General features: G+C 41.1%; 1 protein-coding gene across 2 annotated transcripts; it reads right to left on the reverse strand.

The window, feature by feature from the left end:
* Nucleotides 1-2,776: 2,776 nt before the first annotated feature.
* ash2l (ash2 like, histone lysine methyltransferase complex subunit) lies at nt 2,777-17,562 on the reverse strand. 2 transcript variants are annotated; one of them, XM_018762403.1, is made up of 17 exons: nt 17,468-17,562; nt 16,922-16,988; nt 16,375-16,520; nt 15,847-15,935; nt 14,733-14,827; nt 14,411-14,506; nt 14,226-14,321; nt 13,605-13,680; nt 13,146-13,163; nt 10,500-10,593; nt 9,605-9,822; nt 9,023-9,190; nt 5,389-5,582; nt 4,770-4,862; nt 4,452-4,550; nt 3,916-3,975; nt 2,777-3,742 (listed from the first exon to the last, which is right to left on the reverse strand). In XM_018762403.1, exons 1-17 carry the CDS (start codon nt 17,527-17,529, stop codon nt 3,635-3,637), a joined length of 1,779 nt encoding a protein of 592 aa, XP_018617919.1. In that variant the 5' UTR covers nt 17,530-17,562; the 3' UTR covers nt 2,777-3,634. The 2 variants fall into 2 exon arrangements, with proteins under 2 accessions (XP_018617919.1, XP_018617920.1); XM_018762404.1 differs by lacking the exon at nt 13,146-13,163.
* Between the last annotated feature and the right edge of the window lie 214 nt (nt 17,563-17,776).

A 17,776-nucleotide genomic window follows, 5' to 3' on the forward strand; every position in this document is an offset into this window, starting at 1 on the left:
ATAGCCCTTAGTGGTACACAGATCCTTTACCATATTTGCATCTGAGGGAAAAAAAACTGAAGGCCACAGTCATTCATGTAGTTACTCTTTGCATTTGTCAGCTTAATGCAGACTCATGTGATATACAACTTTTATGTTTTCAGCTAATTCACAACCAACATCCCGGCACCTCCCTTATAAAACCTCCATATATCTCATACTTGCTTTCAACAAAAGTGAGAGAACAAACAGCCCAAAACACAGGCACAGAAAACATGGTAATCTGCTCCTCTCTGAAAACACCACGAGTGACGAGCGTGCAGAAAGCTGAAAGCCCGGACTGTGTGGCTCCATGTCACCATTTAAAAGTTTCTAGCAGTTTAGGTTTGTGTGTATCAGTTTAATTTTTTGAGCATATGAACATTTTATAAATGAGGTCTCTGTTGCTGGAGTTTCAGCAGCACTTTTATTCTGCCTGAGCAGTTAAGCATCTGATAAAATTATTCATTTGACAGCTAATTCCTGCATCTCCCTCCATGCCAAGATTGTTAGTGGTTAAAAATGTATTTGGAAGGCTACACACACTATGGTCCTTCAGGACCTGGACTGAAGACCCTTGATGACATGTGGGTGACAAAAGCGAAACAAAGGTTACCTCCCTTTTGGGGGACTAAGAACTGTTCGACCTTGCCAGGCAATTACATACCAACACATTAAAGTACCTAAAAAAAAAAAAAAAAACATGATACAATAACATTAAAACAACAGGAAGCGACAACCGTTCTGGCAGCATGATTGACACAGCAGGTAGCTCTGGTGCCTCACACTTTAAATCCAGCTGTCTGTATGGAGTTTGCATGGGTTGCTTCCTACCGTGTGATGACACGTCTCAGGTGAATTGCTGCTTCTAGTTTGCCCTTGGTCTATAAATGAATGCGTGTGTGACTTACAAGAGAAGTATCCATATAAGGCTGGTGATTGTTAACCAGGGTGTGGTGGCGCAGTGGGTTGGACCACATTCCTGCTCTCCGGTGGGTCTGGGGTTTGAGTCCCGTTTGGGGTGCCTTGTGACAGACTGGCATCCCGTCCTGGGTGTGCCCCCTCCGGCCTTCCGCCCTGTGTTGCCGGGTAGGCTCCGGCTCCCCGCGACCCCGTATGGGACAAGCGGTTCTGAAAATGTGTGTGAGAGATTGTTAACCATAACCTTTCAGTCTCATTGCGGTAGCTTCCTGCTGCTACATTCTGAAAATAAATGAAATGCTCCTCAGCAGTACACACTGGCTTTCACTCCTGGGCTCACGTCTGCATCATGGTGCTATTAACGTCCCTTGTCTTTGTGGCTGGAGAATGCAACAATAGCTAAAAGACCAGGACAAACAAGCCTGCAGATCAGTACCAAACCACTGCACTTGCACCGCATTTCGAAAAAGTGAGGTCAGGGGAAAAAAAAAAAAAGGGAACGGCCAAGTATCGGGGAAATGAACCTATGACCTGCAGCTCCTTGCTTTCCATCCATGGACAGCACAGTTCTTAAGAAACCATAAACACTGTTTTTAAGGCCTGATCATTTCCACTCCCAGTCTTAAGTTTTGTTCTTGGTTCATTTTTGCACAAATTACACAAAATCTGTGGTCTGAAGTGAATTTCCATTAAGTGCGGAAGAGATGTGATAAAACATTTAAAGGGTTATGATGATCTAAGTCTCAAGTAGCCAATGATTTATAACCACATTTGTCATGTTTTCTAAAGTATGTTCATGGAATGTAAATCGCGTGCCAATTTCAACACAGTACTGATACAATAATATTTTCTTAAGAATACAAGCTTCAGCTTGTCTCAGAAGCCCGACACTTGCAGATTTTAGCTCAAATAAAAAATGTATAATGACACAATGAGTTGTGCGTGTTCTCAGCACAGCAATTGGCTTGTAAAAAGAGGGGATCGTGGCATGTGAACACTAAGGGCAGCTGTGTAGTCACACTGTTAGCAGTCCTTTGTGGAGGACATTCACACCACTTTCTACAGTCAAAAATAGTAGGTAACAGCTTTAACACAATCTATACTGCTTGAAATCTGCAGTATCTGAATGCGCACTGTAAACTCGCTACGTACACATGAGCGTAAGATGACCCGACGTTTTCATCAAAACAGCAATGCAAATCCTTCTAGTCTAGGCTTACTCAAATCAGTTCTTGATAAAAGAATTTAAATGTACACAACAATAAAAGTACTGTTGTTGAGAGTCATTACAGCACTTGGGTTGTAGCTGTATTTGTAGGCAAATGCAGTCACTGCGCAAAGACACCAGGCGCTTCGGCCAGGGTGACAAACCACCACACACTTGAGCAACTTCTTTTGGGCCCACTTTTACCTCCTGTGTAGGCAGGAGAGGTGCACACTTGTACAGGTTATATCTTACCTCTTTTTGAGAAAAGAGCTTGTGTGTGCTTCTGATGTCTCTGGACATCAGAGACACCCGCCTTCCGCTCTTCTGCGCCACTTTCCACAGATGCAGGACATTTGTCGGTTGCTTGGCTTCGCTCCTCTGTCCAGCTGCTCCCTCACAACTACTGCCCAGGTGGACTCGCACTTTGTACTGGTACTGCGCATGGTCTTTAAGCATGACAGTACCGGGCTTATTTGTAACGCTGTAAAAGCAACCAAAGTGAAAGATTCTGGTTGAAGAAATGACAAGTTTGTAATCTTGCCAAGTGCATAAGTCATAATTATGCACGCAGGGGAATTCTTTAAAACATTTTCAGCCCTACTGAATATGTCCTCAATGTGATTCTAAAACGCAAAAGCAGGACACTGGCGCATGTGCTGAAAGGTTACACATCCTTCTGTTTAAGAAATGGAAAAAATTAGATGCCAACTTTCTTTCTGAATCATGTCACTTTAGGTGACAGCACTAGTGTGACGACAGCATTCAGCATTCCTGAACATCCTATAAATGAGCAATTGGAATCACTGATGGAATGAGGGACTTACCTAATCAAAAACAAATGTTGTGAAACTGCTCATCCAAAGCCAAATCCCACAATAATTCACTTAAACCACATTTATTTTAAACCATTTTTAGTAAAAAATACATAAACAGAATGAATCATATTTTACACGAAACATGGTAATTAACTGCCCATAGGAATTACAACAGAGCACCAGCTTAGTCTTTAAGGTTTGAAACACTGTGGGGACACGTTCTGTCTCGGTGCACTCGAAGGAGCAGAAGCCCCCGAAGCTGCACTCTCCTTTTGGGGTGGAGAGCTCATCAGTTGCCATGTGTCAGAGCAAGCAGGTGTTTGGCCATTCAGACAGGAAAAAAAGGACTTTAGAGCTCTTGGAGACCTGCTTCTCGCTAGAATTGCACTCTCCAGCAAGTGAGGTCAACACTGGAGGAGAAGCCAAACGTAGCCTGCCCACTGTGCACCCTTAGAGTTGTAACATTTTCCTATGATGTATGTTTCATGGAATATGTCTTTTATTGTTCCAGGAAGCCTGAAACCATTTTGCACGGTTTTGGGACACTTATCACAAGTTATAACACTCCGCCTGACTCTGAATGTGGAACTTTCATGTATGAGCTCTTTTGTGCGAGCTGTCCTGGTGTCCAAATGAACTGATTCAGTTCCAGCGCTCAGGGCACTCTGTCCACCTAGCCTTCCCACGGTGGACTGCGACGGCCATCCACCTCCGTCTCCACATGGTACAGTATGTCGGCAAGCGTGTGCTCCGTCACTGCCACCCAGCCCATGTCACTCACCTAGGAACAAAACCAGGAATGCTTTTCCACTTGTACATTTTTAGCCCCAGGCAGCGGGAATATTTCAGCATTTCATTCCAGAAAAGAAACAGTTAAGAATGTACTTCAGAATCAGCCACAAAATACACAGAAATAAAAGGTACACTAGCAGCCAGTGGAAGAGAGTTGCTCACCGGCTGGTACTTTACATCTTGGGGCGGGTGCTTAAACTGTGGTCCAAAATTTACAGAAACCTAAAACAAAACAGACATTTATTTGTGCATTAAAATGTCAGTGAATAATGTTATGCACACGATATAAAAACCACCAACTGGGTTCACAAATTTAAAGTTTGACTGACTTCAATAAAAATTTCAACAAGACTTTTTATGACCGTTCCTCGACTTGTTTTTCAGCAACAAAAGGAACCAGAATTTATGTACATTAAACAAAAAACCTCCCCGAAGATGCATGATGCTCTTTTCTTTAGGCCACATCAGAAGATTTCTCAGAAGAATTTTCCCCAATCTAAAAATCATACTCACACAAGCACTTATTTTACTGCACTCCAAATTTGTTTATACATTCCTTTTAACTGCAAAACTGTCAATAACCAAGACTGACTTCATTGGTAGCAAATAAAACCGGAAACCCTTGGAAATACACCTGACTAGACAAATCACAGAGAAGAGCCATTCATAGCTTGCAGTGGTACAGGTGCAGGACTCACCGTGCAGCTCTTGTAGAGAGAGATGGCTGGGAAGTATAGGCCCTCATAGAGATTCTCATACGCCACGCCCTGACTCACTCCATTTTTGTAAAAAATCATCTGGAGAGAAACAAATACCATCAGGATTACAAGAGTTAAGGTATGCTCATCTTTTTTCACTGCCTGTTCAACTTTTACCTAAGGTCATCTGAGACCACTCAACAGAAATGAGTGCTGTATCACAAATACTGTAAGGAATACTATGCATCATACAAGTACACAAATTTGTAAAAACGTACCATAAAAGTATATGTGCAAGCGAGAGAATGGCAAGAATACCTTGCTGGGGGTCACAGTCTTCAGGCTCTTCTCAGCTTTGTCCACATAGTCCTTCTCTTCAAAATACAGGTAACTTTTGAACTTGATCAGCGCCTACAAAAGAGCAGTCAAACATGTCTCTGAACAACTGCGGTGGTTTCTCACTTAAATATGAGTAGAACTGCAAATTTCAGTAACAAGGAAACATCAGTGACGAACCTCTGCAGTTTTAATTTATGGCAAGCAAAGCTGTTCTACTCAAGATATGCATCATATTTACAGTGAAAACAAATGTATAGGAATTTTGCATGCACACAAAATAAGGATAAAGAAAAATATTTTCCAAAAGAACTTGAGTTTCCCATCTAAAAACAGTTAGATTCTCATTTATATCTGTAACACACGGGCGCTTCACTCTTGGACAATTGACAGGAAGTAACTAACCAAACTTTAAATCTGTCCACAAATGTGATGAAATTGTTACAAAAAATTACTTAAAAGTACAATTAAAAACAGTCCTCAACACACCCTATGCAAGGTGAACTTTACTGAAGTGGAAAACTGAAAGAAAAACTAGTGTTTTTCTGAGTAGAGTGGTCCTCAGTTATGTAATGCACTCTTCTTTGGATCCAGTCTCTACCTTATCTTTGTAGGTGTCCGGCAGGGCCTTGGCAGTCTCTGTGTGGTCCGGTAGCTCAATGAAGAAGCCCAGGATGTCCCCCTGGCCGTAGCCATCCGAGTAGTGCTTCCCGATGGACTGGTGGAAGCGGGTACCCTTCTTACTGCGCCAAGAGTAGCTGAACTTGTCATAGCCCAAAGGAGCCTGCAAGTTTCCTGTTACCAAGGAGCAGATAGGATGCTGTATTTGATTAAACTGCATACAATTTTCATCTGTCCCCCAAGGAAGGAAAAAAAAGGACAAAAAAAAAAAAAAAAGGACAAAAAGCAGTAGAGTGTGTACTGCAGTGTTAAGATCACATCACCAATTTACTGAACTATTTGAGAGTGACGGAGAGTCCTCTGGTGGCCAAATTATTAAACTGCATGAGCCCAACTAAAGGGTCTTATTTGCATGTCAAACCAGTGACACAAAGGACATTACCAGGGACCTGGAGAAGGCAGTGTGGGGAAAAAGTGAAGTGGCATATAGTGCTCAGTAGAGCAGCACCAAAGTGAACTCGAGTCCTATTGGAATCTTCGTTTCCACAAACGTGATTAGATTCATCCCAGTTAACTTTTCAGCTGCCTCAGTAAAAAGGCAGAAAACAAATTATGTACAGAACTGTATGCCAATTGAATAGCTGGCTGTATGGATCAGTGGAGTAATTCTGGTTTTGGTATTCATATACTAAGTAAACAAAGTGCATACGTACACAATACAATAGCAGAGAACTACACACAACTGATTGTGTGAATAACACCTGCTGACTTAACAGGGGATTCAGGTTAAAACATTTCATTTATGAAAACTAATAACGCAACTCCTTAACAATTGCAAGTCTATGAACATTCAGGGAATCAAAGACCATTTTATTCATAGTAAAAGCAATCTGTGATTGACAACTTATTAAGAAAGGTAGCGAGCCCTCAGGAAACACATTATCATTCTTTTTACTGACTTATTCAGCCAACAGCACATTACTGAGAGCACACATACAACATACTACAGAACATGTGGACATGTTGGTGTTATTAGTCACTGCTCCCCCAGGGTGGTCCACTCTTTCTAAATTACAGTAATGGTGCATGAGAAGCCACGTGCAGCAGGATACATACACACTTGCAAAGCAGAGCTTCCACCTTACTTCACGGAAAGAAGTGAGGTGGGAGACTCCTAAGAGGCTGCTTGGACAGTAAAGGACTTACTTTCTGGCATTCCAGTCTAAAAAGATCAATCAATACTCCCCAGCAACAGCAGCAGTGTGTTACCGGTGTGTCTCGCACTTTGCTGTCTCAAGAGCAGTGATGCTGAGTGGAATGAAGAGCTGTGGTCCCTGCAGCGTTCGTTTTTTCCCCACTGATACAAGAGCCAAGCTGGAGGCGCTTCACACGTCACCTCTGCTGTTCCCAGCCCAGACTGCTGGGTTCTCACAGCCCCAGCCCACTGTAGCAGCCCTGGAAACATTCACTCCTGCAATCTGTCCCTCTTGTAACATGTTCCTTCTAAGAGACAATGGTTACAGTGTGCTGACCCTGAAGACACCCAGAGAAGCGCTGAACTGAATGCTGTACTCAGGAACTGAGCACAAGGTACACACAATGGTGAACTTTGGTCTCCCAGATCCAATGTTCCTGTAGCTTCCTAAGCCACACAATGTGTCTACACATGAAACACCAAATGAGGTTAATTTTGTCATAACTATTAGTTCAGCAGAGGGAGAAAGATGTGATCTGAAAAAGAAACCAGAGCACCCAGCTGCTTTCAAATAGAATTTTGCTCCTCCCAAACCACAGCATAAAGTTTTTCAGCGCAAACAGTTGTTCCACTACAAAATTCTTCTCTGCCTACAGGTTAATACTGACATTTATTCATTTAGTAGATGCTTTTGTCCAAAGCAACCTACATCTCAGCAAAAGTACAATTTATGCATTACATAAAGAGGAGGAGACATATTTAATATATTAATTATTCCAATCAATCCAATTTCAGAAGCACCAAGTACAAGGATGAGGGCGGGTACACCCTGGATGGGACGCCAGTCCATTGCAGGGTAGACACACACACACTGCATGAACTCAGAAGTTACAGCCTTAACAGCAACATACATCACTAAAATATTTGTTACACTGGGTCCTTGTGTTACAAGAACTCGAGTTCCAAATTTTCAAAAATACAAACTTTTAGTTCAATTATTTTTTCTGCACTTGTCTATTTTCAAAAATTTGCTTGTTGCAGAGTGAGTACAACCCATTTCTGCACTCAGCTGTTAGTTCATATAAAGCACTCCCAAACAGAGTAGGGATATGAGATGGAATTTTAAAGTTTACAGCTCACATGCAGCGTTCATGAGTGTCAGCAATCAAGAACAAGATGAGGATTGTTGTTCATGTTTACAAGATATATCACACAATCAGCAATGATTAGGAGTTTGTTCAGACAATACAATTTCATTTTGTAATTTTAAATTAGTTTAAATTCTGCAGCTCAAAGATAGCATATAAATAGCTACATTTCACAGAACTATCCAGCAAGTAACTCAAGGTACGTCGTCATTATTATTTCTCTATTCATTAGATACATAATAAAAACAAAAGTGGTTGCTGATGAACATTGCACATGCTTACTTGAGGAGTCAACAATCAGTAATGAAAAGACGACTGCAGATGACATTTTATATTCAGTAATTTCAAAGTACACTTAATTGTGTTTGAAGTTTTTTTTTTTTTGTCAGTATGGTATTCTATCCAGAGTGTACCCTGCCTCATGACCTGTCTCCAGGATAGACTCTGGAATAAAGCAAACCTACGCAGGGTAAGTGGTTAATGAAAATGGAGAGGAGCGGGATGAATAAAAACCTCACAGCAAAATTTAACTATAGTGTTATCTTGGGTTCCTATGGAACCTAACCTGTAGCTACACATGTGAATTATTATGGCTTTACTGATTGAGACATAGTGAAAAGTTCTCTGCATTAACATACAAACCTAATTTACATTTATTCATTTAGCAGACGCTTTTGTCCAAATCGACGTACATCTCAGCAAAAGTAAAATTTATGCATTACGTTAAGAGAAAGAGACATGGCTGCAGACATGTGACTCGAAGTAAATCTAGTTTGTTACCTACTACTTGCTGCACCAAGGTTCATCGTTCAAGTAGGTACATAAAACACAGTGATAGACAAATCCTGATACCCTCCTAACCTTTTTTTTTTTTTTTTAAAAAAAAAAAAAAAAATCTAAGATACACAAGCAAGCAAATACAATGCCGAAGTAGTGGCTGATTAAAGGCTTTATCTGGTGATGCTCATGAAGTTATGGTGCATGAACATTTACACTGTGCATGAGCTGGCGAGATCTTGGGCGAAATGGGTCCGGAAAAGGTGAGTTTTCAGACCCTTCTCGAATGCAGACAGAGTTTCCGCAGTTCTGAGAGAGAGGGAAAGGTCGTTCCACCACAACGGAGCCAGAACCAAGAACCTCTGTGCTTTACCTTTCATGCGCAGGACCACCTTCTGGTCCCAGTTGTATTTCTAAGTTGTGAATCCAGTGTACTGTCTATATTTAAAGCTATGGGTTTATGAGTACGAGCAAAGAAATTTGGTGACACTAACCTAGGGGCTGTGACCAGCCCAGGCGAGATGCAGTATCTGGGGGCATGTCGTCAATGGACACTTCAAAGAACCAGGAACCCTTCCTCACACCATGGGATGCCCGAACCATGGAGTAGCCTTTCTCCCCAGTCACTGTCAGCCGATCGTCAGAGATCTTCAGCTGGGGGGCTGTATGAGGACAGCAGACTTGCTTTAAAGTTTGTACTTTACACAACGATATAAATAATATTTTGTCATAGTTTTCTTCCAGTGAGTTCCAAAAACAATGTCACTTTAATAAAATTTAAGAAGTCTTTCCAAATGCAGTTGTAGCCAATTATCCAGTCTTCCTCTCAAAGTATAAAAACTACGTGAACTTGGCAGAGGTGAAAACACATTCACACTTCTTCTCATGTGCACATTATGAGCTGTCTTGCTTCTTTTCAATCTACAGGCACAAAGAAACATGCCTGACAGAGAATGCTACACTCTCAAATTCATCTGTAAATAAAGGCTTCAGAGAAGCACAGTCCAACTGTGTTCCTTGTCACTAGTTTGCTGGTAAAATTAAGTCCCTAAACTCAGTCTTATGGCACAACATACCTCGGTCATGCAACGCGAGCAGAACACGCTCATACAGACAAGCCCTGTACAGGTCCCCAGGGATGGGCTTCCCTGCCCAGCAATCCAGCTCGAGTTTCTCAGGGTCAGGAGCATGGGGGTCCGGCTCAGCCAGAATATAGCGGTAACCATCCTTGTTGAAGGGGTGCTCCAAAGGGTAGCCATGGGGGGGCAGGCGCTGGGCTGCAAAGAGAGGATCACTGTGGAGAGAACAGTAAAGCACATTAAACACTACAATGAAAAATGTTGCTGAGTGTGGGTGATCAGCTGTCTGAAAGATGTTGAACCACTAGAGATGTGCACTTAGCCCTAGTTCTCATCAGTGGAACACCTAGCTGAGGTTCATCCATCATCAAAAACCTTTTTTCCCAGTGCAGGGTCTCAGTGCTTCAGAGCAGAACCCAAAAGTTTTGGGCATGAGACAGGGAACACACTGGATGGGATGCCAGTCCATAACAGGTTCATTATGTACACTCACACACTCAATTCACTTGCGCAGTCACACCCCCCAAGGGCAATTTAGAATGTCCAGTTCATCTGAAACATGTCTTTGGACTGCGGGAGAAAATTGGAGCACCTGAAGGAAACATATGAAGACATGTTCCGACCCATAGCCCGGGAGTTGCGAGGCACCAACTTCAACTTCTGCACGACCGTGCTGAGATTATGGCCAAAAATAATGAGTCATATACACACCGGAATGGTGAAGGGGCAGGAAAAACACAACGCATAAAAATCAGGTACAGTTCAACATTCTGATTCTATGATGAAATTTGATGTCTGGCAAAGGCTGACAGACTGACAAGCTGCATTTGTAGCAACATTGTATGAACAGTAAAACTTTGACACTTTCTGAGCAAGTGGCTCCCAAGCCTACCTGCGTGTCCTCTTGGTGGTGCCCACTGTGCCCTGGTCCTGCTGCTTGCGCTTGGCTCCTCTGCCCTTGCCGGTCCCACCAGGAGCCAGTGCACCTTTCACATAGAAAAGGTGTCACTAGTATGCTCTGCACCGGCCGCATAAACCCTTCACGCTCTGAGCCCCTTTAGGCACACACTGAACTGGTCCCGCACACGTGCACTTCCACGCATACACAAACTACAACATATCAGTTAAGCCCTTGAGTGAAAACACAGAGCTGTCTTACAGGTCTCTCATAACTACAAATGCCTCATGAGCAAATATAAATGTCATAACTTTGAGCTAAATAAATACATACATTACCATATTGTCATAAATCCAGGGCTCCAGACTGCTAAAATGGTCACAAACATGACCAAAAACATATAAAGTTACGTTTAACACCAACGGCTGCTCCTTGGGTGAAAGATTAATGCAAGCTGAGCTGTACATTATTATCTTTATGCTAACTTAATTCAACAGAATTAAAAACTGCACTCAAGCTTCTCAGTTTATGTACAAGTCATATCAGGTTTACGGCATGCTGATCGACAGTAAAACGTTAACATTTTACCTAATGTTACCAATATTTATGTAATAATATTAAATTTAACTGACACCATTATCCAAGGTAAACAACGGTGTGAGATAATTAACTTTACAGTGTTTTACCTATTTAAGCTGTGGCATATTCTTACAGTATAAATTCAGAGCAAGAACCTAGAGCAAGACTACGAGACTAGGAGGTGGATTTAAACCTTCAGAAAGCAAGGAAAAGCAGTAAACACTAACTACCTACTGCCCTGCTTTAAGATGAAATTTGAGTTGCCCCCTAAATTTCTGGTTGAGGAGTCAGGGACTCCTTGAGTTTTTTGTCAAGAGCCCTGAATTCTGCAGTTGATAAAACCATCCTATGAAAAACACACACAACACAAAGGCAAAACTTTAAACAAAGCAAAAACAAAAAAGCAGCTGACAATTTACCAAAGCTAAAATATAACAAAGCAGAAGAGCACTGAGCAGGCAGGCCAACAGATATAAATATTGTGAACTAAAGCTAAAAATTTCTGGGTCAACATTAAGTTGACAAACAATTACAATAAATCAAACAAAGGAGGCATTTGCTATAACACAAGGACTGCAAGAACTGGATATATCTAGTAACTGCTGCTGGTTCTCTATAGCCAACAGAGGCACAATAAGATTGAATAAAAATGTTTTAAAAATGGCACAATAAGTCAGTCAGCTTTGAAGATAAGTTTTTCTAAGTGTGGTAAATTCTATAAGGTGTCCTCTGACACAAAGGGAAATGGAGGATGGGGGGAGAAAAAAAAAACAAAAGAGAAACTAATAATATTGACCTACAGTTAGGATATTTGAGAGGTTATGTAAATGGTACTGCTGTTTTACTAACCAACATACTGACAAACTTTTAAAAAAGCCTATACAATGTGTTATGGAACCTTACTGTATTGTCAGTACTGCAATTCTAACCAGAGCAAAAACATGCTATAGGCCACTTAAAGCCACTGACAAAACATACTGGGTCAATTGCAGTGTGCATTCAGAAGGTCCAACTTTAATGCAGAATTAAGAATTTTTACTATCATAAACCAAAGTGCAATATTGCAGGACCACCACAAAGACACTGCAGACTTGTTATTCATGCTGCAATTTATAGCTACAGCAGTACTGCACCACTCAACTGGGTAAACATTTTGTGCAATGTTTTGTTTTAAAATGGTGTATATTTTCTGGTTCATGATGTTATCATCTATAGCTGTTAAACCTGCTGGGGCTTTAGTACTTACTAAATAGTTAGATGGCCTTGTTAATGCACACTGCAACTGGATTAACACACATCTTGCCTTAAACCACAGGTACACCCTGCTGAAATGCACATGAAAGTCACAGCTTTGCACAGCTACATATTAAGAATCTCATTATATTCTTATGTGGAATGCACACTGCAACTGAGCCATTCAGTTAAAAACAGGAGACACAGGGATTAAATCTTAATGACAGGCCTAGAGAAGAATGAAGACCCCATCAGGTCTGCACGACTACAAGATTCAGCTTTTGGGGTCTTCCATGTCAACGTAGTCAAGCATGTTGCCTGACCCTTTAAGAAGTTAACAAGTGAACCCAAGGGTACATTTACCCAAAACAATCTAAGGGTCAGGAAACAGTTACTGGGAGAGTTGGCATGGATTTACCCATTTTCATATAGTCAAATTCAGATATAATTCAGCAAAAAGAGGCAAGAGGCCAATTATAATTTTTGTATAGCTGAGAAAAAATCCAGAAAATGATCAAAGATGAATTGTTTTTAGTTTTCCCTTATTAATAAGGATCATTTGTTTGGATTTCTGCAATAGCATCAGGTTGAATGCTGCACAGACCCATATGTGCAGTAAAAACTGGCAGCAGACAGAGGCAGGGATTAGTGTGGGCATTGAGGGCTTGCGTGGGGCAGGGCGGGGTGGAGGCAGGGGGAGGGCAAACAGGCCCAGGAAAAGCAAGCACAAGGAATCCATAATCAACCAGCTAAATTAAAAGAATGACGGTACTTGGAAAGGATGAAACAACATCATAAAATTCAGTTGCTAAAATACCATGTATTCACCTGGGAAAGACGATCCACCTGGAACACAATGTACAACTGTTTAGGGTTACCCTCAGTTACAGAACAGCTGTTCAAATTTTAAACTATAGTAACCATACTAATACATTATTTGTCCATGTCACAGTAGAGGTGGTTAATCATGATAGCAAAGGAGGTCATTTAACAGTCTAACTTTTAATCCATGACTGGACTCGCTGTATACATGCAACATATAACATCTCTAAAACTGGTAACTATAAAATGCAATATCACATTTCTATTATAGTGCTGCAGGTATTTCAAATGTAAAGTTATTGTGAAAGCAGCAACTATATGTAGCATTAACATCTAATGCAGACTGTACTTAAAACCCAACTTGTGACAAATATTTGTATGGAGTCTATGTACATATAAGCAAGATGCAGGTTGTAACCACAGTACTTTGGGTCAGAATTCAAAGACATGGAGCTATGAACGCACCATTCAATCCGCCTCCTGTTGAAACAGACGTCGTTTGTTTTTGATTGTCGTACGAAGGACCGATGTTGGCTAGATCCTAAAATTACAAATAATCAGTTACAAAACATAATTAGAGCAGTGAATTACTTTCAAGACAAATGCATTATATTTCCCGTTTTTTAAATCCTTAATATTAAACAGAAGTCACAACATGCATTTATTGAAATATACACTTGTTTCCCTCTTAACTTGGCTGTAGCTGTGCATAAATTTGTATGTGTAATCTTGACACAGAACATAGGGCTTTGATGACTGTTCTAATTTAAATGTCATGCTAATGCTGAAACAGATTAATGTAAATACAAAAATAAAGAATGATTTGTTTTCAGATTTTAAATCAATATGGTAATTTCCTGTGTAAAATCGGCAATCAGCAAATTCTATTTAAACAATGAAAAAGCTCGTCATAAATGAAATGGTCATAAAATGGTAGTGATGGCTCTTGAACTGAAATTCTTTTAAAAAAAATCTGCTCATATTTAACATTTGTATCTCAAATTTGGCCTTGTAATTCTTTAAAACACATACATAAAAAGAAAACAGCACATGACAAAACTGGGGGACTGAAGCAATGTACAATACCTGATCAAGAAGTCCAAATTTTGGGTAGTCCTCTTCAGCATCTTTACTCCCAGGGTCAGGGTGCTCTTTTACCAGAAAGACATCACGTTCTTTGCTCTGCAATTATGCACACCACGGGGGACTAAGAAACATTCATTTAACTACATAGATTCATTCAACTACATAATAGTTAAAGAGCAGCTGACCATGGTCTTCACTATGTTATTCTGCCAAGTCAGTTTCCCTGGTCTCTGTCGGGTCGTCATGCATTCCCAGTACTTGTCAATGAACGGTATGATGTCCTGTATGGTGAATAAAAAGAAAGGATAAGAGAACAATGCTGCAGTTACCACTAAAGCTTCAAAGAGATGACTTTCTGAGTTAAACACAGTCCTTCCTAAAACACTTTCTGTGCTGTTAGTACATCAAGCATAAGTAACTCCTCAAATCCTGGGAAACTGCAACTGTAAATGCTAATAAAGACCCGGACAAAAGCCTCATGAGTACTGCACATTCCACCATGCTTACCTTGTCTTTGGAAAACATGGTCTTTGGGTGTTCGTCCTGATTCCGGGACCGCCACGTCAGATTGGCCAGAGCAGTGAGACACATCTCCTTAAGATCTGTTAAAACAAGCAACTTTTTAAATCAGCCCCAGTGAATTTTTAACACAGTTTCTATAACAAGTTTTTGGTTACCAAAAGGATGAGAAGACATAAAATAAAACGGATTTTTAAAAGGCACAAAGATTTTAGAATAACCTTTAGATATTTAACTTATAATGGCATTAGGCTACAACAAAATGTATATATCAAAGTCCTGCAAGAATTTGATGGAGTAACACATCACACAGACAAGTGTAGAGGTGTGTAAGAATATGCTAATAAATAGTAGAGAATTCAATACCACTCAGGATATAGGAATACACTTGACAGGAGGAGGATTTATTATAATACCGTATCACCTTAGGTTGTGCTCAAACACCGCAACTGAACAGTGCTCCTGTGTTTAGCTAGGGGGGTGTGCAGAGGGTTCAAGTGATGGTACACGATGTCTGATGTCATGATGCATAGAAGATGGCACCTGCTACAACAGACTGGACTGCAGCACTGACTTGTGTGCTCCGTAGGACAATGAATTGAGCACCCGAGTACTTTTACATTCCTGCTTCCTCTGCATCAATATCCACTGATCACTGTGTACCTTTGGACCTCCTCCTAAAGTCCACCAGCACCTCATTGGTCTTTTCTACATTGAGCTAAAGTTGGTTTCATTTGCACCACTCAAAGGCTTTACCAAGCCACTTTACGCATCCTCCTACTTGTCCCTGATACCCTTAACAATCACTGCATCGCCTAAGAACTTCTGCAGGAGTCAGCTTAAGGTTGTACCTACAGTACAAGATGTATAACATGAACAGTAAGGAAGCAAAACTGTCCCCCCCACAAGGGTACCCTATGCTGCTCACATCAATGTCTGACATACAGTTCTATAACCTCAAAAACTGTGGTCTAACACCCAGGAAAATGTTATAATGAAATGTAATCTAACATTCTTAGTGTTGGCAAGAGAAATTACTTTTTTCTCTCACTCTAACTCTGTAGTTTTTTTTTTCTTATTATTATTATTAAATTAGACTTACTGGCTTGTTTTCTTAAGAAATAAGTGTTGCCACTGTGATGACACACGTTGCAGTGAAATACATAGTTGGTCATGAAAGACAGGCAGGTTCTGCAAAAACAAAGAGATTCGTGTTTTAGGTATATTTGCATTCTCTCATTTGGCAAATGCTTTTCTCCAAAACAATGTAAAATGATTTTTGCTTAGTATTGACACATATTCTATATGGACAGAGACTTACAACGCTTCACAAGCTGCACTAAACTGCCTACCTTATTTATCTACGTATATAGCAGAGCAGTACAACAGACATACACACAACGGCCAATTTACAGTCCACCTAAAATGTACATCTAAGGACTATAGCAGGAAACCAGAGCAGCCAGAAAAAACGGGACAAACAATGCGAGTACAAAAAGATGGATCAGGGATGAAAGCCACGTCCAATCACACAGGCCAAGCGCTGTGAGACACGAGGCTAAAGTCACGTTGCAACAGATAAACTCATTTCACCACGGCAGAGGACCCTTCCCGGACGTCTTCAACTTACGATGTGTCAATGCTGAAGGTGTCAGCAGTGAACCACTTCATGCAGAGCGCACACTGCAGCTCCACCCCTCCCAGCTGGCGGCCGCTGTCCTCATCAGCTGAGCCGACTTGGGTGTCAACAGCCTCAGAGCTTTCCCCCGCAGCCTCCTGGACAGCGTGGAATATCACTCATCATCACTAATATATACATAACTGTATGCAGCGCTGAAGTTCTCGCTGGATCAATTCAGGCTAAATGGCCTGACCAAGAGTGCAACAGCAGGAGCAGGGATTCCAGATCGAGTCCTCTGACTAGAAAGCAGTAGCTCTAACCAACTACACAACCTGCTGCTCATGCCCTCCAGTAATGAGTTTCATAGAGCTTAAGGCAGTAGCCTGATGGCTCTTGGTTCAAATTCCACTTCTGCAACACTGTCCCTGATTGAGGTACATACTATTAATGGAATGACTAAGAAAACTGTTCTGTTCATTGATGTATGTAGCATTTAGGGCGCATCAACAGTAAATAATAGAAAGAAGTGACAAGTGTGATGCAGAGGAATACCAACCGCGGCTTCCTTTGCATTTGCCGACTCGGTCTCCATAGTTGGGGCCAGTTCTGCGAATGCACCATCGCTGAAATTAAACACAATGATACATTTATTAGCTACAAAAATGTGCACAAAAACCCGAGGAAAAAAATAAGACGTCAAGAAGAAAACACACGGCAGTCACAGTGTTCAGCATCAGAGTCAGTGACGAGGCGAGGGCCGCATTTCCACTCACCAGCTAACTTTCTTCAACAAATATTTACTGTGTATATTCAGATGAAGTGTATTTAACACACCAGCAGCAAGTACTGCTGCAGAAAGTCCAAGGCTACTAACGACTAGGTAATTGCATAATAACAACAAGTAAGACTGAATGTTGTCTGTCTTCACGCACGGCTCCCGCCATGATCACCGGCGTCCGTTATCGACAACACAGCCTGAACACAGCACAGGTTTTTGACTGAAAACACCTTTACAATGTCAAGAGGTACAAACAGATACGTTATGGGTTTGCACTTTGATTTTTTACAATAAAACAGTTAAAACCATGTTCATTAGACGGACCCTTCGTCAGCCTTCGCCTCCGTCACATTCGCATTGCTCGCTTCTCCCTCCGCCGCCGCCATCTCGCTCCCGGACAACGGCCGCGCTCGAAACGAGACTTGCAGCGGAAATCTCGCGGGAACGGTGATGAACTACATATCCTGTAGTTCAATTGTTTAATGCCATATTTAGGAGGAATACTTAAACTTCAACTTTAAACAAAATTATTGTTACGTAGTAAAATTGTTCTCTGATTTATTTTAATCCAAATTACAGTCTACACTCTCAAATCTTTAAACCAATATGTGCTATCAATTAACGTAAAACAAA

Source organism: Scleropages formosus, chromosome 12 (genome assembly GCF_900964775.1).
Source record: "Scleropages formosus chromosome 12, fSclFor1.1, whole genome shotgun sequence".
NCBI lineage: Eukaryota > Metazoa > Chordata > Actinopteri > Osteoglossiformes > Osteoglossidae > Scleropages > Scleropages formosus.